The 24,789-nt window shown below is 46.3% G+C and overlaps 2 protein-coding genes across 2 annotated transcripts in view; one reads left to right on the forward strand and one right to left on the reverse strand.

Moving 5' to 3' along the window:
• Positions 1-580: 580 nt before the first annotated feature.
• Positions 581-24,789, forward strand: part of LOC119169863 (uncharacterized) — a 90,012-nt gene continuing 65,803 nt past the window's right edge. The window contains exons 1-3 of the mRNA XM_075886554.1: positions 581-883; positions 20,585-20,780; positions 22,794-22,897. Of these exons, the coding sequence (XP_075742669.1) occupies positions 20,720-20,780; positions 22,794-22,897 (165 nt within the window). The 5' untranslated portion in view covers positions 581-883; positions 20,585-20,719. The remainder of the gene's footprint in view (positions 884-20,584; positions 20,781-22,793; positions 22,898-24,789) is intronic.
• Positions 13,103-17,648, reverse strand: LOC142796278 (uncharacterized). Its single transcript, XM_075886553.1, has 2 exons — positions 17,100-17,648; positions 13,103-13,359 (listed from the first exon to the last, which is right to left on the reverse strand). Exons 1-2 carry the CDS (start codon positions 17,637-17,639, stop codon positions 13,318-13,320), a joined length of 582 nt encoding a protein of 193 aa, XP_075742668.1. The 5' UTR covers positions 17,640-17,648; the 3' UTR covers positions 13,103-13,317.

Genomic DNA, 24,789 nt, shown 5'->3' on the forward strand with positions numbered 1-24,789 from the left:
AAGTTAATAACCTGCCCACAAGATTGAAGAAACTTCAATAGGTTGAGGTGCTTTTCACAAAGGTAACGAAACCGTAATATGAATGACGTGGATTCAGTTCAGTCGTGTTTTAAATCTTCATTTTCATTTGCGTCAAAATTATGTATTCAACCTATGTTGATTTTGAGTGCAGTGTGAAGGCTACTTCTAATGATTTTCGCTTAGCATTGTTTTGGGCGGGCTGTTTGACTTTTATTACTTAAAACTTCATCACCCCTCGTAACTCGAGGCTCCCCTGCGCTTGTTTACCCTTTTATTTATATTCACTCCGTCGCGATCACTGTCAATTACGCAATGCATGGCTGGTCGAGGTCCACTTGATACGCTTATCATCTAAAAGTATATCAGCTGCACCTGACACTTCAGATATAAGCTACTGATAACGCAACAAGTATCTGGGCTGCGTTATCTGTGTCTTCACGTGGCTCAAAAGGAGCAATGACACTCTTTTATATGCTGGAAGTCAACATTGTAGTTATAAACCACTCAGGTAATTGTGCACGAAAGCTAGCTTGCCGGTCCAAAGCTTAAGGGAACTTACCAAGTGTTTTCCCGCAGACGCCACAGCTTCTTGCTCAGAAACAACGCCTTTGACAGAAGCTCGTCGTACGCATTCGACGCGCGTTTGGTGTCGTCGCGGGCGCTTTGAAATCACACTTGAAGTGAAGGCTCTGCTGTATTCTGAGCCCGCTGATTGTTCGTTTAGACAAGACTGCTAGCAATGAAAGCCCTTATTAAAGACTACGTGGTGTACTCACTCCATTCTAGCGTAGAGATACCGCTTTGCTCCGCGTACACAATCATCAAGGATGTTCTGGCAAAATACCCGGATCGACTGGCCCTGGTGAGTTACTCAAAATTTGTTTCAAATTCATGATGCGACAATGGAAAGAAAGAGCTCAGTATATGAAATGATGTTTGATCTTTCCGTCATAAGAATCGGTGCAACACGAACGTAACGCATCTCCTTACAGAAGTATTTTATTGTTTATTGCACATTGATAATGAAAGCTTATAGAAAATCTGTGGGTGTTTGACAGCTGAACAGCGTAAATGCATCCATGTTGCCACTTCGTGAAACATCTCCATCCCGACGACTAACGATGGTGATCAATGATTGAATAATGAGTAAACATTCCATTGAAGTCATAATTGCCTGTGGTAGCTGTGCAATTGCCGCTGTGCAATTCATGCAGGATAGTCTTCCCGCTCCGAGGGTTTTCCTAAAGAAGAGGAACTGCCGAACGCTGCAGGAAATAGCTTACACATCTGACACCTCCATGAAAGCTCAGGCTTCGGTCAATCTGGGCAAGGGAAGTACATATAACGAATGGTTTCAAGCCCATCCGTAAGTATGGAGCTCTCAAAGACACATCGAGCAGACAACTGATGCTTCTGGTGCGAGAAGAAATGACATAGAGCAGCTGAATTCTGGTCGCGATAAAAAAAAAACAATGGAGTTCACCAGTTACCGGTCCTGAAAGTAAGAAGTATTCCTCTGGTTGGCAGTAAAGAAGTCAAGCATCGTGCTTGGTGCCGGTAGAGAGAACCAATGCAAGCCTAGCAGAAAAAAAGGAATTATTTATTCTTAAGGAGAAAAGAAGGTCCCTATTGTTGGTACTATAGTGAGCCGAGGTCGTTGTTAGGACATGTCTATTGCGAGCGTTTTGTCAGAGATTGGCCCTGTTACTGTCCTGTGCAATACTAGCTGCAACGCGGTTGCTGTGCGGAAGGCGTTACCACCAAGGGAAAAGTTGACTGTCACCTATCGACCAGTACTGCTCATTGATCGCACGGTGCGCCAGCTGCCGGAAGCTATGGTCTTCCTGAATACGCCATTTTTCAGAGGAGAGGTTCATGCACAGTAAACGCAAGACTCGCTTAATGATCTCAACACAAATATCAAAGGAGCAGCTTTACCTAATACAATGAAATTTCGAGGTGATTTCACAGAAGCGAAAGATGCTGAAAGACGCGCGTATGAAATATAACGAGATTGTGACGCTCGGAACGCCTGTTGTTGATCAGGGTAGGCGACAGAGCCAGGTCACCGTGAGGAGCTTTCCCAACCAACCACGTTTACAGGGTTCTAAGTTCAGGGACATCAGCACTGCTTAAAAAAGCGATAGTCGGACAGGATGCGCGAAGGGATGGCAAGCTAATGCACCTTCATACAGGGCTCCTCGGCTACAGACTCCAACATGAATGAACTCACGATGAGAAGCGCCGCGTTAGAGTGGTATTCTCATTCTGCGAGCCTAGTCACCTTTGAGTTCTGACCTGTCGCCGAAGAAACTACCGCTTCCAAGAGCCAGGTACTTGTGCGGGATTTCTTACGCCCGACATCGGTGGCACGGAAAACACTAGGGCACAGACGCTTCAGTCGCCATCGCCGCCACAGCCCTCGACTTTCCAGAGCCGCACGCGTCGTCACGGGAAGAAAGTGTACCAGAGCCACATTGGAACGGCCATTGAAAATGACTCATAGAACACAGTGTGTCATATTCCCTGAGAAAAAGAAATGGTGGACACCAGTGATACGTGAAGCACGTCGTGCATTGTAGGTATTGCGTGCGTGCGCTTGTGTGGCACGTGTTTATACGCAGTAACCTCCGCCATGTGTACGGGCCCATCGGTATGTGCTGTTCACAGGTGTGAGGTTCCGTACATGCCACAACAGTGCTCATATGTGCAAAGAGCACTTTTAAATTTCCGTGACAATGTCCCGCGACAGTGATCCACAGGTTTGTGTACGATGATAGAAGACTTGCAGATGTTGTATTTCTTGCATTTGCTGGAACGTAGCGTTAGTTTATTTAACATTGTGTACCATTGCCTCGGGGATAGAGGAACGCTATTTGCGACAAAATGTTCTCGAAGTCGGGAAAAATTACATGAGTCGGCATAAATAAAAAAAAACAATTGCGCGGCAAACAAAACAGACGAAGATGAGGTCTCTGCAACGGTGCGCCGCATGTAAGGCGCCAGAAACAAAAACGGGCAAGTGTTCAATCAAGAAAGCCGACAGACGAAGACGAGAACGTTCCAGGAGCGACCACGGCAGCTCGTGGTCCACTGTGACACCCTCCTTGAGGTCTTGGACCAATTATCTGCTCGGTCTGGTCCGCTCGGTGACATCCCTAGCAGCGCGGATCTGAGAACATGCAACCACGAAACCACCTTATTTACACTACTACCACCTCAACGCTGACGTTCGTAAGTGGCATAGTACAGCGTGAGCATTAGCTTACTCACCGTGGATAAATGTCTCTGCGCATCGCCTCTAAAGAATTGTAATGGGCTACAACGAACTTAGGGACACTCGTTCATTTTTTTTATGTGTTGTCCGACGTCTCTCCGTGTTGTGCATAAAAGTAATGTGTCTACGTCTTCTCTGCTGTTGCTTGAGCTCCTGTGCCTACGCACCTTCACACATATCATCGTGTAAATTTTTCTGTCGCGACAGGCAACGAATGACACACGCAAGTGGGAATGGCTTTTCAAAATAGAGCGGCTTTGTGACACTGTGATATTCCGAAAATGCGACCGCGGCTTCTGAGAACAGAGAAAGAAAAAAAAACAGCTGGAGCTTATTGACTGGTTCTTTAATCTTTCAGAAAAGTTTCAATGTTTCGGATCATTTTAAATTATTTTGAGACACTAGTTGTCTGCAAGTCCATGAACACAAGACTGCAGCAATTGCAATCGTCATACTTTCAGTCCACCGTGCACTAGCCAGGAACATTGATTTATGAACTACAAATGAAAATGTGCATCTGAAGCCAAATTACGGCAAGCCTGTCAATACTTATTATCACATTAATGCGTGTCATTCATCCTTGTCTTTCCGTGCTTCGGTGTACAGCATACTCGGCAAGCCGGTATAATAAATCACCTCATGGCATTTGCGGTACAGTTGTGCCTTCTTGTGCTTGAATGAATAGATAGATAGATAGATAGTTAACTTTATTTGGGTCCGGAAGAATCTTCACCCCAATTTATTGGGACCAGACTGCGGGCCGCTCCCACGTTGGGATAGGGAGGCCAAGCCTCACCGCCGGATCGTGGGCCTTCTGGACAGCCCAGAGTTGGTCAAACCAGTCGTGGCTCGTGAGGAAAAGAGAGAAGGCTTCCTCCGTCAAGCCGTGGATTGTGTGGTGCTGCAAAAAGGGGCACGCTCAGAGCATGTGCTCAAAGTCGCTAACCACCCCACAGTCGGGACACAGAGGGGAGACTTCTGTGTACCTACTGAAGATGGAGAGTGTGGGATACGACTTTGTCTGCAGAAGCCTGAGAGTCACGGCCTAGGCCTCGTGAGATTTCGATGTGGCAAGGGGAAAGCCCTGCGGCTCATCTGGTAGTGGCTGGTAATCTAGTTAAAGGTGTAGAGAATGTCGCTGAAGCGGGGTGGGTCAGCTTCCGAAAGGGTCGGACCAAGTCCGTCGCCGGTCCCACTTGGCACACCGGCTTCCCAGTGCCCGGCACGGCCGGCAAGACCTCGCGCCTGGGCATGGGCCCACTCATCGACGTTGGCCAACCCCCCTACCTCGGCGCCTTCGTGCGCCGGGAACCATGTAATGACGTGGTGTGTCAGCACCTTACCCTCAAGTGCCCTAGCAACTTCCTCACAAACAGCCAGAATTGAGAAAGCTCGAAGGGCTGATCTCGAGTCCATAAATATTTCTTCTCTGTCTGACCTGAGGATTGCCAGTGCATTGGCCAGTTGTTTTGCTTTACAAGCCGATGACATGCTGATTGACGCGGCTGATAATACGCGTCTCATTAGGTCCCAACGTTAGCAACAAAGCGATTGGAGTCACCGTCGTACTGGGCAGCGTCTACAAAACACGACTCTGCCTCATGCGCATGCGCGTACCGCAGAAGCGCGGAGGCGCGAGCCGTCCTCCTGCCAGCGTTGAAAGTTGGATGCACGTTCCTTGGAATAGGGCAGACTGTAATAGCCTGTCGCACACTATCGGAAAGCTGAGTGGTCCAATCCTTTAAAGTCGTCGGACTGAGCCCGACATTAGTCAGGATTCCTCTTCCAGCCGTCGTAGACAAAAGTATGGAAATATGTGCGGTCTGCTGAGCTTCAATCACTTCTTCCAATGTGTTGTGTATGCCAAGTCTTGCTAGGTTTTCTTTGCGTGTGTGCATTGGGAGTCCGAGGACTCTCCTAATACACTTCCTGATTAGCGTGTTCAGCTTGTTAATCTCGTGTTTGTGACATCTGTGCATGGGAGTGACATAATTCACTAGGCTCATAAGGAACGCGTGAAATAGCCTGAGTAGATTCTCTTCGCCAAGCCCCCCTTTTTTATTGGAAACCCTTGCAATGAGTCTGAGTACTCCTTCAGCATGTCCTGTAAGCTTATCTATAGTACGCCCGTGCTGACCGTTAGCTTCAATAATCATGCCTAGCACCCGGAGAGAACGAACCCTGGGGATCTCGCACCCGGATGAAGTTCGTAACCTAATTCTCGGGAGGCTTCGGTCCCCTTTAGGCTTCGGTCCCTTTCTAGTGGGACGATATAGGAGCAACTCTGAATTAGAAGGTGAGATACGGAGGCCCATCTGACTAACGTGTTTTTCGACGCAATGCACTGCCGCTTGCAGTGCTCCTTTAACGCTGCTGTCCGACCCGCCAGAGCACCAGAGAGCGATGTCGTCCGCATAAATTGCGGAGCCAATACTCTCCGTTTGCTCAAGCTCGACTGCCAAGCCCTGCATCGCTACGTTAAACAAGAGCGGCGAAATAGCCGACCCTTGAGGCGTACCCCGTTGCTCGAGATCGCATGCCTTTGATGTTAGGTCACCCAATTTGATGGTGGCCTTCCTACCTCCGAGAAAGGACTGCACAAATCTGTAAAACTTTTCTCCCAGGTAAAGGTGGGAGATCGAGTCTAGACTATGCCTATGTGACACTTTGTCGAAGGCCTTTTCCAGATCGAGACCGAGAATGGCCCTCGTGTCTCGGGTGTCTCTATCTAATATATCATGCTTGATGAGTAGCATAGCGTCCTGCGCACAGAGGTGAGGCCTGAAGCCTATCATGTTGTTTGGAAAAAGATCCTCGTTCTCAATGCGCTTAGAGAACCGACCATTTAGCACATGCTCCGCCACCTTGCCCAACCAAGACGTGAGAGAGATTGGCCGGAGGTTTTCAGCTCCGGGGCTGCGCCCAGGCTTGGGCATAAGAATCACGGACGTAACCTTCCACTCATCTGGAAAGACACCCGATCCCCATATACGGTTGATCTCTGCCGTTGCGACCTTTATCGACCTGTCGTCTAAATTGCGCAGCAGTTTGTTAGTTACGCCATTGGTTCCCGGGGTGGACCGGCCATTGAGCTTTTGTAGTGTTTCGCGAACGTCCGCCTCTTGGAACGGCCTATCAAGGCGCACGGATGGTTTGCCCTCATATCGTGACCAGGCCAGCCCCGGAGATCCAGCATCGCCCGCCAGAGGAAGATACCTCCGTGCTAAGCGCGTGGCGATTTCGTCCTCGCCGTGGTGCTGCCTTTCGGCATGTAGAATTTTATCCACCACCCGATTCTGGCTGGTTTTGGTCTTATTTTCATAAAGCAGGTGCTGGAGTAGGTTTTATTTCACACCTATTTGCATCTGTCCATCCACCATGTTACACACTTCCTGCCATTGCTGTCTCTCAAGTACTTGGCCATGTGTCATAATTTCCTTGTTTAGCACGGCTAGCCTCTTTCTAAGCCTGCGATTGAGATTCTGCGTTTTACATCGAGACAGCAGAGAATCCTTGGCCTCTAGTAAGTGTGCTAATCTGCTATCCATCTGATTAACCTCGAGCTCGGTGTGTATCAACTTGGTCGCTTCTTCTACGTCCTCTCCAACACTAGCCATCCAATCTTGGAAGTTCTCCGATGATTCACCCCCTCTTTCCTCTCTGATCTTTCGGAAGTGATCCCAGTCTATGTATTTGAATGTCTTTGGAGGAGTCTTGCCTACCTGCAACTCTGTGCTGACAATATAGTGATCACTCCCTAATTCTACTCTCAAGTTAGCCCACGAAAGTTCCCCTGCTGACCCCACGAATGTGAGATCGGGAGTCGAATCCTGTGACACAGAGTTGCCAATCCTAGTGGGAAAGTTGGAATCTGTTTTAATGTGAGTCCAAAGTCCGCCACTGCCTGCCAGCGATTCGCGCCTTTGCGCGTGGTGTGCGGGTAACCCCAAGCCTGATGGTGGCTTGAATGAATGAACAGATTTTATTTCTGGAAAGATACAGAAAAACGAAGCGATGCTAAAGGCCATTCCGCCTTACATGGCTTCGCTACGCGAAATGTTAAAACGTTTCAGCAAACAGTGCTACATTGAAAAATAATTATCAAAATTCAAGAAGCAGCAAATTAACAGAAGATAACAATAGCTTCAATGCGAAAATAGGTGACATAGACCTACAGAATCAGACATCGAGGCTCTTTTCAATACATATAAATAAATACAAAAGACACACACACAGTACCGTATAACATCTTCATACATTCATATAATACACTCATGTATTCATACATACATCTGCACATATATACGTACATACTTGTGTATATACACCCGTTTTGTACCTAAAGGTGAGAGTATAATATTGCCACGGCTAAAGGCCGGGCCAGAAGACAGAGGACGACAAAGTGATGAGCGTGCACAGCACCCACAGTTGCTCCGAGGAAGATGACGTCGAAGCGGCTGCTCTTTTGTTCTGTTAATACAGACCTTGTTTTTCCTGGTCGCACCGTCGTCATGTGTCCTCTCATTTTCACGTCACGACATTGGTGGAGGTGCTGGACTTCTCCAACTGATGCTTGGGACACCTCCGCGCCCTGGCACTTCGAGTCAACCACCGCAACCCGTTCCTGCAGTGGATACTCCTGTCCACCGCTACAATCGCCGACAGCGAGGCCTTAGTCCCGAGGCAATCGCCCTCAAACTTCTCCAGCAACACAGCGTGCTTAAAGAAATGGCTATTGGAGGGCCTTCACAGCTTACTGTTGAGCAGCCTCAAATTCCCGAGACCTTTCACGGTGAGGTCTATGAGGACGTTGAGGACTGGTTAGCCTAGTATGAGCGAGTCGCCAAGGCCAACCGCTGGCCCTCTGAACAAAAGCTATCACGCGTCTACTTTTTTTTTGGTAGGCAGCGCTCGTACGTGGTACGAGAACCACTAGTCAGCGCTGTCTTCGTGAGATGAATTTCGGCAGCAATATCTCGGGACATTCACAAACACCGACCACTGGGATTCTGCTCTGCAGCTCACCGAGGCACGCATACAAAAACCGAACGAGAGCGTCGCCATGTTTGCGGAGGACATGACCCGGCTATTTGGCCTGCTGACCTCGAGATGCCTGAAGTTAAATAACTCCGACATTTGATGAGGGGTGTCAAAGAAGAGCTGTTTGCCGGTCTCCTACGCAACCCGTCAACAAGCGTAGCAGAATTCGTCAAATAGGCTACGAGAATTGAGCGAGCACTACAGCAACGGGCCCCGCCGCGGTGGTCTAGTGGCTAAGGTACTCGGCTGCTGACCCGCAGGTCGCGGGTTCAAATCCCGGCTTTGGCGGCTGCATTTCCGATGGAGGCGGAAATGTTGTAGGCCCGTGTGCTCAGATTTTGGTGCACGTTAAAGAACCCCAGGTGGTCAATATTTCCGGAGCCCTCCACTACGGCGTCTCTCATAATCATATAGTGGTTTTGAGACGTTAAACCCCACATATCAATCAATCAATCACTACAGCAACGGCGCCGATACCACAACCAACCATGCAACACATCTCCCAGCCTCTCTGCTTTGACGGCCAGCAGTGAGTGTTCTCTGCGTGAGCTACTTCGTGAGGTCGTTCGTGAGGAGATCCGGAACCTCCTTTTGACTCCGCAAGAAAATACCGTGGCTTGAGTTGCAGAAGTCGCGCGGCAAGAACTCCGCCATGCATTTTCGTTGCCCGAATCGCGTTCAGACCAGCGGTGTGTAAGCTACGCACCGGCTCTCTGTCGACCCACTCCAGTGACGTACAATTCGACACCACTGGCTTATCGCGACGTCAGCCAAGGGCCTTACAACGAGCTGTGGGCCCCAGCTTCCAATCCGCCGCTGCAGTATCCACAGTCTAACATACCTATGCAAATGTCGCCTATGTACGCTCCACCGACATCTGCATCTTGGTCGCAAAGAATGCCCACCAGTCGACCATTCATCCGTAAGACGGACTTGTGGCGCACCGTCGCCCGTCGACCACTTTGCTTCCATTGCGGAGAAGCCGGCCACGTTTTCCGCATTTGTCCATACCGTGACCATAGACATCAGAGCTTTCTACAAATCTTCCCTCTTGCTTATTTTGATAACCGCCGTGACAGCAGTGCAGGCCCGCAAGGAGCAACCTGATGGGCCGTATCGTCGACCCCACTCTCATTCACCTGCACCTAACTCGCCGCAGCAGCGCAGTTACGCCGTGGTGGCCCGGGGCATATCCCCTAGCCTTCGTCGGGGAAACTAACAGCAGCGACCTTTAGGGGGAAGGTTGCCGCCCGTCGAGATGCTATCACACCCTCAACGTCTTCACTACGACGTGATACGATGGATGATACCACAGATCGCATGACGTCGATACGAAGGACGATACGACGCCACCGACATCAACGGAAATTGTAAGGGCAAATCTAGACATTTGTATAGATGGACGCCAAGCAACAGCACTGGTAGATACTGGCGCGGACTTCTCTATTATCAGCCGTGTACTCACCGACTGCCTAAAGAAAGTCAGACCAATATGGGCGGGCCCGAACATAAGAACCGCAGGGGGTCAATTGGTGACGCCGACGGGCAAGTGTACCACTCGAAATAATATCGGTAGTTCAGATTTCGTTGCTACTTTCCTAATTTTATCGGAGTGCTGCAAAAACCTGATTTTGGGCATGGACTTCCTGCGTGAATACGGCGCCGTTATCAACATTCCTGAGAGATCGGTTACATTTTGGATGGCCCCGGTCAAGTTTCGGATGGGCCCTGTACAAACCAGCAACGTAAACCTTTGCTTGCCTTTGACGACAACGTGACCAGCCCACCGCGGTCGAGTGCTCTCGTAGTTGTGACATGTGACACGTCGAGCAATTCTGAAAACACGCCGAGCAAATTTCAACATTGCTATTCAGCCATAGTTTATCTATCGCAAGAGGCGTTGTGAGCATAAAATGCGGACACACGCTCGTCCTTGTTGCGAACTTCAGCTCCGAACGCTGACATCTGACGAGGGGTGTGGCAGTCGCGTACATAGAAGAGCTCGCCGAGATGACAGACTGCCTAACTCTTGAGAAAGATAATTCAGCTTATCTACCCCCCGTACCTCAATCTAATGATATTGTCCCAAATTTGCTACTGGCGCAGAAGCAAACTATCCTGCAGCTTATTAACCAGTTCGAAGATTGTTTCTCTTCAATATCCAGGGTTCATCGAACGCCACTGACGACGCATCGAATTATAACGGACGACATGACCAGACCCATCAGGAAAAACCCGTACCGGGTAGTTCCGCGGGAACATGAAGCCATCAAAAAACATGTGTGACAGATGCTTGAAAATGACGTTATTCAGCCGTCGAGAAGCCCTTGGGCTTCGGCGGTTGTATTAGTGAAGAAAAAAGACGGCACTTTACGTTTTTGCGTGGATTACCGCAAGCCAAATCAGGTGACAAAAAAGACGTCTACCCACTTCCGCGTATCGACGATTGACTCGACCGACTACGGCATGAGCGTTATTTCCCGTCCATAGATCTAAGGAGTTGGTATTGGCAGATAGAAGTCAATGAAAGAGACCGGGAGAAAACAGCTTTCGTAACACCTGCTGGCCTTTTTAAATTTAAGGTACTTCCATTTGGATTGTGCTCAGCACCGGCAACGTTTCAGCGGCTAATGGACACCGTACTATCAGGCCTCAAGTGGCAGACGTGCTTAATGTATTTAGATGACGTCATCGTATTTTCTGCCACATTCGACGAACACGTCAGGCAACTGTACTCAGTATTTCAAGCTATCCGTTCCGCCGGACTAACACTTAAGCCAGAAAAATAACACTTCGGCTTCGAAGAGCTTCTGTTCCTGGGGAATGGTGTCAGCAGTGAAGGTGTGCGGCCTGACCCTGAAAAAATAACTGCCGTTACGAATTTCGCAGCGCCAACTGACAAAAAGGCAGTCAGACGGTTTTTAGAAATGTGTGCGTACTACCGACGCTTCATTGAGAACTTCTCGCGCATTGCCTCACCGTTGACCCGCCTTACCAGAGAAGACGTCGCATTCGTATGGAATGAAGGACAGCAAAAATCATTCGACGAGCTGAGGCAACACCTTCAGAAGCCACCAGTCCTCGCAGACTCTGATGATGATGCCCCGACAACAGTGCACACCGACGCTAGCAATGTCGGCTTAGAAGCTGTACTCGTGCAGTGGCAGGATAACGCTGAACGAGTAATTGCTTACGCGAGCAGAACTCTTTCACGTGCGGAAGAAAATTATTGCACTACGAAAAAACTGTGCCTTGCGGTAGTGTGGGCCGTTAAGAAATTCCGCCCATATCTGTATGGTCATCCTTTTAATGTTGTCAGCGACCATCACTCCCTCTGCTGGCTGACAAATTTAAAAGACCCTTTAAGACGGTTGGCGCGCTGGAGCCTGAAGCTTCAATAATTTGACATGACGGTGGTGTACAGATCGGGGAAGCGACATTCAGACGCCGATTGCTTTTCTCGTGCGCCATACGAATCTGCAACGGCAAAATATGACAATACAGCCTTTGACGGAGTTGTAAACACGGCTACTGTCGCACAACTGCAACGAGACGACCCGAAAGTAGAACCCGTATTTCGTTTTTTGGAGGGTCACACTTCAGCTGTACCAAGTATGTGTTCGAGAGGGATTTCGTCATTTTGCTTGCGCGACGACGTTCTGTATAAGATGAACTTCACGGCACATGGAAGCGACTACTTAATAGTCGTGCCAACATCTCTAAGGAGTGAAGTATTACAGGCATGCCACGATGAACCAACATCCGACCACTTGGGTTACACGCGTACGCTGTGCAGAGTGAGGTAGAAATACTACTGGCCAAGTGTTACGGTGACTGTTCAACACTATCTTCGAACCTGCCTTGATTGCCAGCGCAGAAAAGACCCATCCGTCAAACCAGCAGGCCTCCTCCATCCTATTGATGTGCCTGTTACTCCATTCGCTCAAGTAGGAACGGATCTTTTCAGCCCATTTCCCACCTCATCGGCAGGTCGCAGATGGATTATAGTAGCCACCGACTACCTCACCCGTTACGCCGAAACTACGGCTCTGCAGAGGGGCACGGAGAGTGAAGCAGACCAATTTTTTTGTGGAGAATGTGGTGCTGAGGCATGGTGCTCCGTCAGCGGTAATAACTGACAGGGGAACTGCATTCGCAGCCGAACTGTTACAGATGGTTTTAAGACTTAGTGGCACACCCCACCGTTAAACAACGGCGTATCATCCGCAAGCGAATGGTCTTACGGAGCATCTGCACACATGGTCTGCATGTACGTCGATGTGGAGCATAAAAACTGGGACGAGATCTTGCCGTATGTCACGTTTGCCTATAACACGGCTCATCAAGAAACAACAAGAACAGCGCCATTCCGCCTTCTTCCCGGTCGTTAAGTGAGTACTATGCTGGATTCTATACTGCCGCCTAAGTGCGAAAACGTCGAGCCGGATGCTGATTATATCACCCAGCTTGCCGAAGAAGCCCGACAACTTGCACGCGTACGTATTAGTCGCCAGCAGGTCTTTGATTCAAGATGGTACAACCTTCGACACCGACTAGCCTCATACGAGCCAGGAGAGAAAGTTTGAATATGGACTCTTATTCGGCGCCGTGGCCTCTCAGAAAAGCTCTTAAGATGGTACTTCAGGCCCTATAAAGTTCTAAGACGTCTCAGTGACTGTGCACTCCTTAAGGCGTCGAAGGTGTGTTACAGAAGTTGTGCACGTTGTTCGAATGAAACCTTATTTCTCCGAATGAACTCACGCGTTTCCAACGTGTACAAACCACTTTATTTATTTAGGAGAATACTGCCAGTCTGAATGCCAGACTTTGGGCAGGGGTGGGCGGTACAATGAACACAAATGCAGGAAGTACAAAAAAAATATTGAACAGATTATACAGTGGTACAAAAAAAAGGAACGCGTTGATTCACATAGAAAGGAAACTGGAAATGCAGTCCACAATTGCCGTGCCATACAAGGCTATACTGAAAACTGCACGAAAGTAGTGCTCAGCAGGTTTTGCTGTGTGGAAAAAAAAAAAAAAAAAAAGTTCAAGTACAAGAATAGTCAGCAACAATTCAAAAAGTACATCCGGGCATGTTAGTTACAAGCGTGGCAAATTGTAAGGCAAATATTTTGTCTAAAATGGGCACAAGAACAAAGGCACTGTAAAGGAAGTGGGAGTGTAGCTATCAGAAAGATGGGGCAGGTAACGCACGGAGAAATGATTTCAGATCGACACTTTCCAGAGCCTCTGGTGGCAATTTGTTCCACTCGTTGATTGCGCGGGGAAAAAAGGAGTACCGATATATGTTAGTATGACAGAGAAGCTCATCAATTCTTTTAGGGTGGGAGGAGCGCGTTTCGCGGCGCAAAATTGGTTTAATGTAATTGGTTTTCCGAATTGCTAGCTTGTCATTATATATGAGGTAGAACAACTTCATTCTTTCATGGTAACGTCTCCATTGCAAAGTTTTCAGCTTAGCGCTTTCCAAAAGAGCTGATGGAGATGTGTCGTGTCGGTAGGCATTAAACACGAACCGTACAGATTTTCGCTGTATTGATTCAAGTTTATCAATGTTAGCTTGTGTGTGGGGGTCCCATACAGGCGACGCGTATTCAAGTAATGGTATTACGTACGTTTTATATGCGAGTAGCTTAGTCTCGCGGGTTGCTTTAGCTAGCGTCCTTCGTAAATAACCTAGTTTTCTCAAAGCCTTTTTTTCAATGTAAGCTATGTGATCGTTCCACCTTAAATCAGATGTGATTACAAGGCCAAGGTACGTATATTGCGAAACGAATGATAAGGAGTGATTGCCTAGGTTGTATCGGAATTTTAAAGGATCTTTTTTGAGGGTTATGGTCATCGCAACAGTTTTTTTGGGGTTTATGTTCATTTGCCATTTCGTACACCAGTCTTGAATTTTAGATAAAGAATCGTTTAAAAGAAGCTGGTCGCTAGGATCATTCACTTCTTGATAAAGCACGCAGTCATCTGCGAAAAGCCTTATCTTAACTGGTATATCGCGGACAATGTCATTTATAAAAACCAAAAAGAAAAGAGGCCCCAGGACGGATCCCTGAGGTATGCCGGATTGAACTGGCGCGGATGGCGAGTTGGTTCCACCAACTGTGACGCACTGGTACCTGCAGCTCAAGTATGCTTCGATCCAGGCTAATAAAGAGTCATTTTTCAGAATCGCCTTGAATTTGATTAGAAGCTTACGGTGTGACACGCGGTCAAACGCTTTCTCAAAGTCTAGAAATAATATATCAATTTGGCTTTGTTTGTCCAGACCAGAGGCAAGGTCATGTACCATTTCGAGTAGCTGCGTAACCGTCGATAAGCCGCGTCGGAAGCCATGCTGGCGACTGTCTATTATGTTGTTGCTTTCGATAAACGCGGAAAGGTGCTTGAATATTATGTGTTCCAGAACTTTAACACATGCGCATAACAACGATATTGGTCTGTACGCGGAAGGTATGTACTGGTTTGCCTTTTTTGGTATGGGAGTTATTTTGGCGTAACGCCAGTCATGAGGAAGTTCTGCTCGAGAAAGAGATTTCCGAAAGATTAGGTTTAGGTACTTAGAACACCATTCTGCGTAGCGCACCAGAAAAGCATTAGGTATGTTGTCGATCCCACTAGATTTCTTATCATCTAACTTGAGCAGAAGGGAAAATACGCCCTCTTCATCTATTTCTATATTGTCAATCGGTGGCAAATCACCAAACAAAAGAAATTCAGGTTCCGTGCCATTATCATCAGTGAAAACTGAACAGAAGTATTCATTGAGTATGCGCGCTGTTTCTGAGCTGTTAGTCACCGCATTGCCGTCTAAGACAAGAGTAGGTGCCGATTTTTTATTTGGTGACAGATACCTCCAAAATTTCGCCGGGGACGAAGAAATAAACTTTTTTAGTTGCACGTTTTGATAATGAGCTTTAGCGTCAGCAATACAGTTTTTAAGCTGCAATCTCAGTGCGCAAACCAAGTTGCTTGTGGACGCTTCGTTGCGCCGTTTCAGTTTTTGTTTTACTTTTTTAAGTCTTCGTCCCAAGCGTACTATCTCTTTGGTTATCCAGGGGTTAGTGTTCCGTACTATTTTACGCTTACGTGGTACAAATTCGTCAATGCACTTTGTCACAAGGTTTTTGAAAAAGTTCCACAGGTGATTAACCGAGTGCTTATCCGACTCGTAGAGGGATACAAAGTGTGCGAAAGAGCTGTCTAGTACGTCAAGTACGTCAACATCACTTGCACGTGCAAACACAGGAACAAAAGTTTCTCGCTTTGTCACCTTGTGGATACAGCTTAATTGCATATCCAGGCATACAATTTTGTGGTCCGATATACCCTCTAAGATTCGGATAGTTGGATTTCGCTGTAATACCCTGTGGTTGACCAAGAATAGATCCAAGACTGATTGTTTGGTACCTTGGACTCGAGTAGGTGCATGAACAAGTTGTGTTAAATCATGAAACAACACAAGATCAAGAATATGTTCAGCCTCATTTGAAAGCGCATAGGGAAAGTCATTGTCCCAGGCAACGTGGGGAACGTTAAAGTCTCCAACAAGCATTAGATTACTGGAGTGATTTCTATAAGGCAATAAAAAGTTATTAAGCCTTTCGTAGAAAGATATGTCTGAACTAGGGGGCCTATAGAAACCGCCAATTATCAATGCACATTCTTTCAAGATAACCTTCACGACAACACATTCGATTCCTATGATGTCGGGCAGTCTCAACAACTCCAGCGAGTCCTTGAATATAATCGCAACTCCGCCACCACGCGTATCTCTATCGTTTCGAAGGATGCAGTAACCCGAGGGTGTAATTTCGTAATCACCAATGTCGCTGTTAAGCCATGTTTCTGTGATTACTATAATTTCTGGATTGTGCGCGATGACTATGCTTTCCAAATCGGTTGTTTTATTTACGATGCTGCGAGCATTAATGTTTAGGCAAGTAAAACTTTCTGTGTGACTGTGTGGTCACGCATCTTTTTGCCTTGCCCTAGATCGGCGTTTTGAAACTGATACTCTAGTCATTTGTTCGTCGTCCCATTCAAATAGCTCATCATCAATTCTAATTTTATCGTGCACGAGTCTGACTTTCCTTCCCGATTTGCGTAGGTCAGCCGTGCTATCCCAGAGCTGTTTTCTTATTTGCCTAGTGGCAGCGGAGAAGTCTTCAGACACTGACATGCGCTTTCCTTTTAGCTTAAAACAGTTTTGTAGAACGGTTATTTTTTCACGATGGTCGAACAATTTCAGTATCACAGGGCGAGGTTTATTTGGTTGGCGACGCCCCATTCTGTGTAATCTTTCTACTGAGTGTACTTCTACTCCCAAAGTATCTTTAAAAAGCTCAGTAACGACCTTCTCGCTTAGGACAACGGTTGATTCATTCTCGCTTTCCGGAATACCAAATACCACAAGGTTGTTGCGTCTGCTTCGGTCTTCTAAATCCACAAGCCTTTTTTCAAGGCACTGCACAGTTTTTTCGATTTTGTCAACTTTTTGCAGCTTGGATTCAATGGCGTTTAGCCTTTCTTGTATAAGTTTCTGACCATCAAGTAATTGTTTGAGAAGTTCCGCGGTACTAGGTCCGGGATTGAGCTCTACGTCTCCGCACAACATTAGCAAAGACCGTACAAGATCCCATGTATTCACAAAAAAAGCATGTAGACAGCTTGGGCACGTCAGCTGTATAAAACAACGATTGCTTGTTTTAACTGAGGAGTAATCGACACCAACCTGTACAAAGAACAGGAATGGGTTTGACATGACGCCGTTCCGATGCCAGCCGACGTGCCCACTGCGCGGGTGTTGCTGCAGCCGTCCTTTTATAGCCATAGTCGATGCAGTCGAGGCGCCATCATGCGGTGTAGAAAGATTCAGCACGTGCGGTTCTTGGTCATGGGTAAGCTGCTGATACGGGAGCGTGATGGCATTTATCTTCGTCTGCGTAGTCGATGCGCTGGCCGCCGTAGACACCACAGGCAGGAATACCTGTACAAAGAACAGGAATGGGTTTGACATGACGCCGTTCCGATGCCAGCCGACGTGCCCACTGCGCGGGTGTTGCTGCAGCCGTCCTTTTATAGCCATAGTCGATGCAGTCGAGGCGCCATCATGCGGTGTAGAAAGATTCAGCACGTGCGGTTCTTGGTCATGGGTAAGCTGCTGATACGGGAGCGTGATGGCATTTATCTTCGTCTGCGTAGTCGATGCGCTGGCCGCCGTAGACACCACAGGCAGGAATACCTGTACAAAGAACAGGAATGGGTTTGACATGACGCCGTTCCGATGATCTTTGATCATAAAGCGTCGGGACGATGCTTTCTTGAATGGGAGGCTAATGTCACGGCCGGCTAAAGGCCGGGAAAGAAGAGACAGAGGACGACGAAGTGATGAGCGTGGACAGCACCCACGGTTGCTCCGAGGAAGACCACGTTGAAGCGGCTGCTCTTTTGTTCTGTTAATACATACCTTGTTTTTCCTGGTCGCACCGTTGTCCTGTATCCTGTCAGTTTCACGTCGCTACAATATATGTGGAACCTAGCAATGAATATAGTAAAAACATGATGTTCACTGTACCCAATTAATAAGGAGATATTTTATCTGATATTTGAATTGCGTTACTTACAGGTTAAAATTTAATTGTTCACACAAATTATTTAGAAGCTGTGGGGCACGATATGCAATTAGGGCTCTATAATACTGAGTCCTGGTAGCAGGAACATGAATTATTTACCTACGGAGCGAGTATTTGAGTGAGTGCGCCTTCCTGTGCCCTAATAGTGTGGAATTTATTTTCATAATATAAAGTAATAGCTTATATTCATACACCTCTGCTGCTTTGACTATGCCATGTTTTATAAATAGTGGACTGCTAGACATCTCCCTTGGGTTGCCATAATATTCTTCGAATAGATAGAGGACTTTTTTCTGTAAGAGTTCTAGTTTATTTCAATTATTCTGAATTGTAGTTACCCATACAAGCATACTATCATTGAATCGCGAATAAAACAAGCGTACTATATCTTTTTTTTTTGGCCAAATTGGTATAAGTGAACGTATATCAAATATACACCCAACAGTCTGGCTTAGAATGGATGCAAGACTATCATTATGTGTATTCTAGGACACATTTTCTCGGAACCACACTCCGAGAAATTTTTGCGATTTATTTGCTTCAACTTCTGATTCTTGAAAAAGATAATATTGTCGTCCTCGTAGGGCTTGTTGATAGGATGAAATACGATGTGCTTACGTTTACATATATTAAGCATGAGCTTATTTTGATGAATCATTTTTCTAACTTGAGTAAGTAATCATTTACTTCAGCTTCAAGGTGCATGAGTATTCTACCTGTAAAAGTATGTTAGTGTTGTCAGCGTGAATAATTAATTTTGGATATCGTAAAATGTCACACAGATCAATTTTATAAGTTCTAAATGGTAATGCCTCAAGCATTGAACCCTGCGGTACACCATTTATTATATTTTTCATTGCAGAAACAATGTTACCCACATTTACATATTGTTTTCTTTTGGCAAGATAACTTTCTAATCTTTTAGCTGCCACGCCCGTTACACCGTAATCATGCAACTTGGATATTAGAATATCATGTTTGACTGTGTTGAAGTCTTTCTTCAAATCAATGAAAAAACCCAAGGCGTACGTTCTCTTTTCCATGTTTTTTTAATATCTCCTCTTTCGTATCAAGCAGCGCCGACTCTGTAGACTTGCCATTTTCAAACCCATAATGTGATTTATTGATTATCAGGTGCTTAGTGAAAAAGCATTCAAGTCTGATGTGTATTATTCCTTCAAAAACTTCTCAGAGTGCCGGTAGAACCGATATCGGGCGGTTTCGATAATACATTTTTGGCACCCTCTTTATGAATAGGACAGAGCGTTCTGAAGGAAAAATGCCAGTTGCTAACATAGTGTTCATTATGTGTGAAAGACGGTGTGTTGTTAGTGGCGCTACAAAATTTATCGGGCTGGCTGCCATTTCGTCAACACCTGCAGCAACATTGCCACGTATTCGACAAATAAATTTTTCTACTTCACAAGGTGTGACCGAAGTAAGGAATAGGGAGTGTGATTGACGCTTTCCATCTGCTATAGGCGGATCTGTTGCACCACAAGATGAGTCTGTGTAGTCACTAGCATGATGATGTCCATAACATTTCTTGCAGCATCGTCCTGTAAAAAGCTTTTAGCTTGCAGCCATCATGTGCCTACGACGCGTTCGCAAAGGAAAGGCGTGACACTTCCATTTATATTATGTGGTAAAGCGTAGGAATTGCCAAATTTATTTGGACATTGTCAAAGTAATTCATGATGTGCTCGGAACTCTCTACAGCAACAAAATTAGAAATGTGTGCAAATGGGTACGATGGGAGTACTTCTAACTATCCGCTAGCTGACCGGCACCAAAGCTCCCTTCCCACCAAAAACCGTCGCAGGTGCGAGGTCCCGTGCTTTGCGCTCGCTTTCTTTCATGATTTATTGCGCAAGAGAATAAACCTCTCTGGGGCGAATTTGTCCTCTTGGCGGATGTCATAGGAAGTGCGAGCTGCACTCTCTGGCTGTCACTGTCCTCAGTATCAATGGTTCATTCGGTTAAAACGGAGGACACCAAAGTTGCAAATAGGCGCGTAAGAGCTGCCTACTAAAAGCACCACCAGGGAGGTGTATAGCATTTAAACGACCGCAGCTGACTTCCTTCAGGGTGCTCCACTGATATAATGCATCGTAGCCACTTGTATATTCGAAATCATGGTTTCAGGGAGTTTATGTTCTTCGACAAATTCATCTTGCGCGTCAGAGTGTTTTTAACGAAAAACGTGGCATAATTATTCCCCTAACGTCTCGTAAATTATATTTTGTGAGGATCCATGCATAGTCGTGTAGACAAAACCATAATTTTCCCGATTCATAATTCATACGAGGTCCACAAATGAATTCCACAGACATGTTTTTTCTTGTTATTTACCCATCACTAAAAAAGCTGACCGAGGCACGCCTATGTACCTACACAACTGGCCTCTTCTCTGTAATAGAAGGTTAGGTGTGACGGTCCTAAAGAAGTGAAAGGGCGTGTGCGTGCAGCGTACGTGGGTGCACTAATAATGGTTGTGACTTACAAAAGTATTCATGCAAATAGCTGCGTTGAGCTGATCTTTGAGTGTGACGGTGTCTCAGTTCTCGCGGATTAAAACTTGCAGGTCAGCGGGGCTGAGCAGCTGACACGGCGGGAGCTATTCTCACGCATTCAACGCCAGTGAAGTGAAAGGCATGTTGTCTCAGCGGGTGACCGCGTTTGCGTTCACTTGAGCAACACTATAGACAACGTGGCTGCTATGTACGGCTGCATATTTGCGGGTGCCTGCTTGGTTCTGGCGAAGACATCCCTGAGAGAAGGTTAGTTTCTCAAAACCATCAAATACACTAAAACTGTAACCACAACTCATACTTCATAAAAAAAATCTACGCAACTCCCGAAAAAGAATCATCATGAGTGGGCAAAGCACTGGATATTGTATCGGTGAGTAACTGTACTTCATCTGAGCGTTGTTCTATACAATGTATATTGAGTGGAATAAAAATTAGTAATTGCATTTAATTGAGTGACAGAAGGAATGAACGTATGAATGAACTTTTTTTAAAGTACGCCAGTTTCCTGCGGGTGAGACAGGGGCGTAGTGGGATTAAGCCCTCTTCCATTTGTACCACCCTCAATGATGAAATGTTTTTTAGGGGTGAAGCTCCTTATGGCGTGGCTTATGCGTCCCTCGTAGTACGTAACCACCAGTGGCACATACCCGAAATAGGTATAACATTTGACCTCCAAGGTGGTGCCGGTGAGAGATTTCTTCTGTGCGTTGTTTAACAATAAAATATAGTGCTCAATGTGCATGCCAATGGCTGCTAATGGAGAATGAGAGACAAGAGCATTCGGCTTTTAGTCAACGCGCACGCTGCGATCCCCATAAGCAGCCATTGGCATGTACATTCAGCACTATCGGACAAGAAAGGGCTGCTACATTATACTCGCTGGGTGTAACCTCCTTAGTTTTAGAAAGGTTTAGCGAGCGTTGAGCCGCAGGGCCATGAATACAATGAACAAGTATATACCATGAATGAATTCGAGGTGGTTAAAGGGGGGAAGCAGATACTAAGCGCAAGCCGTAAGAAAGTAAAAGCTGAATCCTCCTGTCTCTCATTTCACATTAGCAGCCACTGGCATGTACATTAGCAGCCACTGGCATGCACATTAGCAGCCACTGGCATGTACAACGCGTTCGATGCTCTAACCATCGCATCGAACGCGTTGTTCGAAGGTCGTAGGTTCGATTCCTGCTCACGGCTGGTTATTTTTTCATCCACTTTTCTTTCTTCTTGTTTACATTTCGTTAGTTCTAATAACTTCCCCTGTACATTCCTTGGCATTACTGTCTGTTAGATCTCATTATTATTGTGTCAAAATACGGAAAAACGAGCCCTTAGGTATACACTTTTTTCCCTTATTTCATTTAACGAGGGTCTCGTACTGGCATACTTGGTGTCATTAGGTTGTATAAGAGGGACTAATAATCAGCTGCCCGCTCGTAATAAGTTCACGTGCTACGTGACGCCAAATATGCGCATAAAGAGTGGTTCACACTCGTCGCTTGGCTTATAGATGGCGCTGACTGTCACTCCTACTTCTAAATTCAAATATAACCCCCCCCCCCCCCAAAAAAAAGTAAATGGAGGGAAGGCCGCTGTGGTAGCTCAGTGGTTAGAGCATCGAACGCGTTGTTCGAAGGTCGTAGGTTCGATTCCTGCTCACGGCTGGTTATTTTTTCATCCACTTTTCTTTCTTCTTATTTACATTCCATTGGTTCTAATAACTTCCCCTGTACATTCCTTGGAATTACTGTCTGTTAGATCTCATTAATATATATATATATATATATATTTATATATATATATACATAAATATATATATATATATATATATATATATATATATATATATTGTGGGCATTTAGTATACCAATCCTCTTCATCTGTACATTATCATCATTATCATGTGTTGCTCATGCATCCTCATCGTTGTCACGTAGCATCATCATCTTGGTCCGATCATCTCAGCTGTCGGCTGCCGGTTCTTCGGGCCTAATAAAGGTCTTCCAAACCAAGACTCCATAATATATATATATATATATATATATATATACGGAGCATGACGGCACCATCATTGACGGACATTGACGTGGTACGGCAAAAATAAGGTGCGAGGGTCCATATATCTGCTATTGTGAGAAACTCGCCTAGTTAGACTGAAGAAAGGTAAGAGGTTAAGGTCCTCTTATCGTTCGGTGAATACAGAGCTATGGCAATGCAGATTTCTTGACACTGTTTAAGTCATGTTCTTTATGTTCTATGCAGGAGAGCTACGCTATCAGCTGGAAGACAGTGACAGCACGCACGTTCTATCAGATGTCCAGTTCGCAGAGAAAGTGAAGAAGGCAACTGCGCCTCTAGCTCTGAAGGTGCAATAGTGAACATCATTCATTTTTATTTGAGTTTCTTCACTACACTCGTCACAGACACCAGAGTTCTAGTAAATCGGTCTTTGGTGGATTGAACTAAACTGAGCTTCATAAATGCGTCATTTGGGCACGTTACAGTATTATGACAGAAGGAAATATGAAAAGCGGCGCATGGAAACAAGCTTTAAGTAACTGATGACGACAGCCTAGGTAAAGAACAAATTAGCTCACTTTTGAAAATGTCGACAATGTTTTCCTTTATAGCTTTTTTTTTTCCAACTAGACACACGTGATAGGGACGGCAGTGTACAATAGATGGACCACCTGTATAAATTTCATGTGCTATAGTAGCAGTTTTAGCCAAAACGTACGAGCAAACATCGAAAAAAGCTTCGTTTTTCTGTAGCAATACCAGCAGCTGCTGCGTCTGTTTAGCTGTCAAGTCATTGCTGATGGCGACGGAAGAGGTGGAGGAAGAAGCATGCTCATCAATGGAGGGGTTCGGCAATGAGAGGGATGCAACGGCTTGAAGCGGCATGACAAGTATACCTGCTACTGGTCGGCCACATCGGTCAGCATAGTGCTTAGCGGCTGTACAAACCTCGCCGATGTAGAATTAAAGGCGGGGACGAGAGCAGATCCTGTGCGAAAACGAATGAAACCAGGCGGAAGATCGATGCCTCTGAGAACGCAAAAAAGTAATTGGGAGATCGAATACGTCGCTACGGTAAACGTAATGGTGACGCCTTTATCTTAAAGTGGTGGCAGTTCAGTGTCTTCCACAGCGACCTGATGAAGTGGCTGCTGTGTGTCATCATCGAACATGTAGTTAGTGCCAGTGAAGTGAAAGGCATGTTGTCCCATCAAATAGGCGCAGAAGCGGATGACAGCAAATTGCATCCTAAATCTAGTTGGTATGAGCAGCGAGACAGGACAGCAAACGGGATATGAGGGCGGATACCGTTGATAAAAACATGGACGGTGCAAAACGCGGATAGGCGAATGGTCTCCCCTCAGGCAGAAACTAACGTTTGTTCACTGTAAGGCGTCATCACTTTCTCCAGGTGTTGACACAAATCACCCCGAAGAATACAAATGTTGCTCTCGTGTCAACCAAATCATGCACCTGCGTTTTTTCACCACCACAAAGACTATGCTGCCCGTGTCTGATGAAGGAATTTCACTCATATTTTGGAATACATTTTTCCCTCGAAAAAGTGCATCACTGAGTTTAGGAATGATTATTTTGTAGTGAACGAGGTGGGCTGAAGTGGATAACAGCAGCGCACAAAGGGCGCCGGCCAGCCGCATCCTGCAGATCGGTGTTTCCCTGCTACAATCAATGCGGGCGGAGGTGGAGACTCATGCGGTAATCACGAATAGCGCTGATCTTGATATAGGGCTTAAGTGAACAAGTTACGTTCACGCATGTCGAAATCCTGACGGTCTTCTTGCTTGCGCTTTCGGCAGAAACGAGATATGTGTATGCGATACCCGCTTTAATAGCATTCAGGGCAGATCGAGTGCCAAAGTGGTGATTAGAATAACTTCGGAGATCCTGGACAGAACATGGTCTGGTGGGTCAATGAAGAGTCAGGTGGCGTCGAATGGAAATTGAGGGGGGGCGGGGTGGGGAAGCGGCAGCAACCGACGCGTATTATGGTAGCGGCAATGACACGTTTACGTCACCAGAAGCCGTGGCAGAAACTCGAGCGTAGGTTAGTATGGGCCGAGAATAAGGCAGGACCAGTCAGGGAGGCGAGCTGCTGATGGTACCGCGTTAGGCCGTTTCAGAAGTCTCTTTGTAGAACGTGGTGAAGGAGTTGTGAAGCCCCTATACACAACATTTTTTGTATGATGACCCACATTAGGTCACGGAGATGTCCATGAGA

The sequence above is a fragment of the Rhipicephalus microplus genome, chromosome 2 (assembly GCF_043290135.1).
Source record: "Rhipicephalus microplus isolate Deutch F79 chromosome 2, USDA_Rmic, whole genome shotgun sequence".
In the NCBI taxonomy this organism is placed as follows: Eukaryota; Metazoa; Arthropoda; class Arachnida; order Ixodida; family Ixodidae; genus Rhipicephalus; species Rhipicephalus microplus.

What these genes read in the sequence shown, in the direction of transcription:
- LOC142796278 (XM_075886553.1), bottom strand. Translation starts at nt 17,639, where the DNA reads ATGTCAAACCCATTCCTGTTCTTTGTACAGGTATTCCTGCCTGTGGTG. An exon ending in CATTCCTGTTCTTTGTACAG is followed by an intron (nt 13,360 to 17,099) that starts GTTGGTGTCGAT and finishes TTTTCCACACAG; the next exon opens with CAAAACCTGCTGAGCACTAC.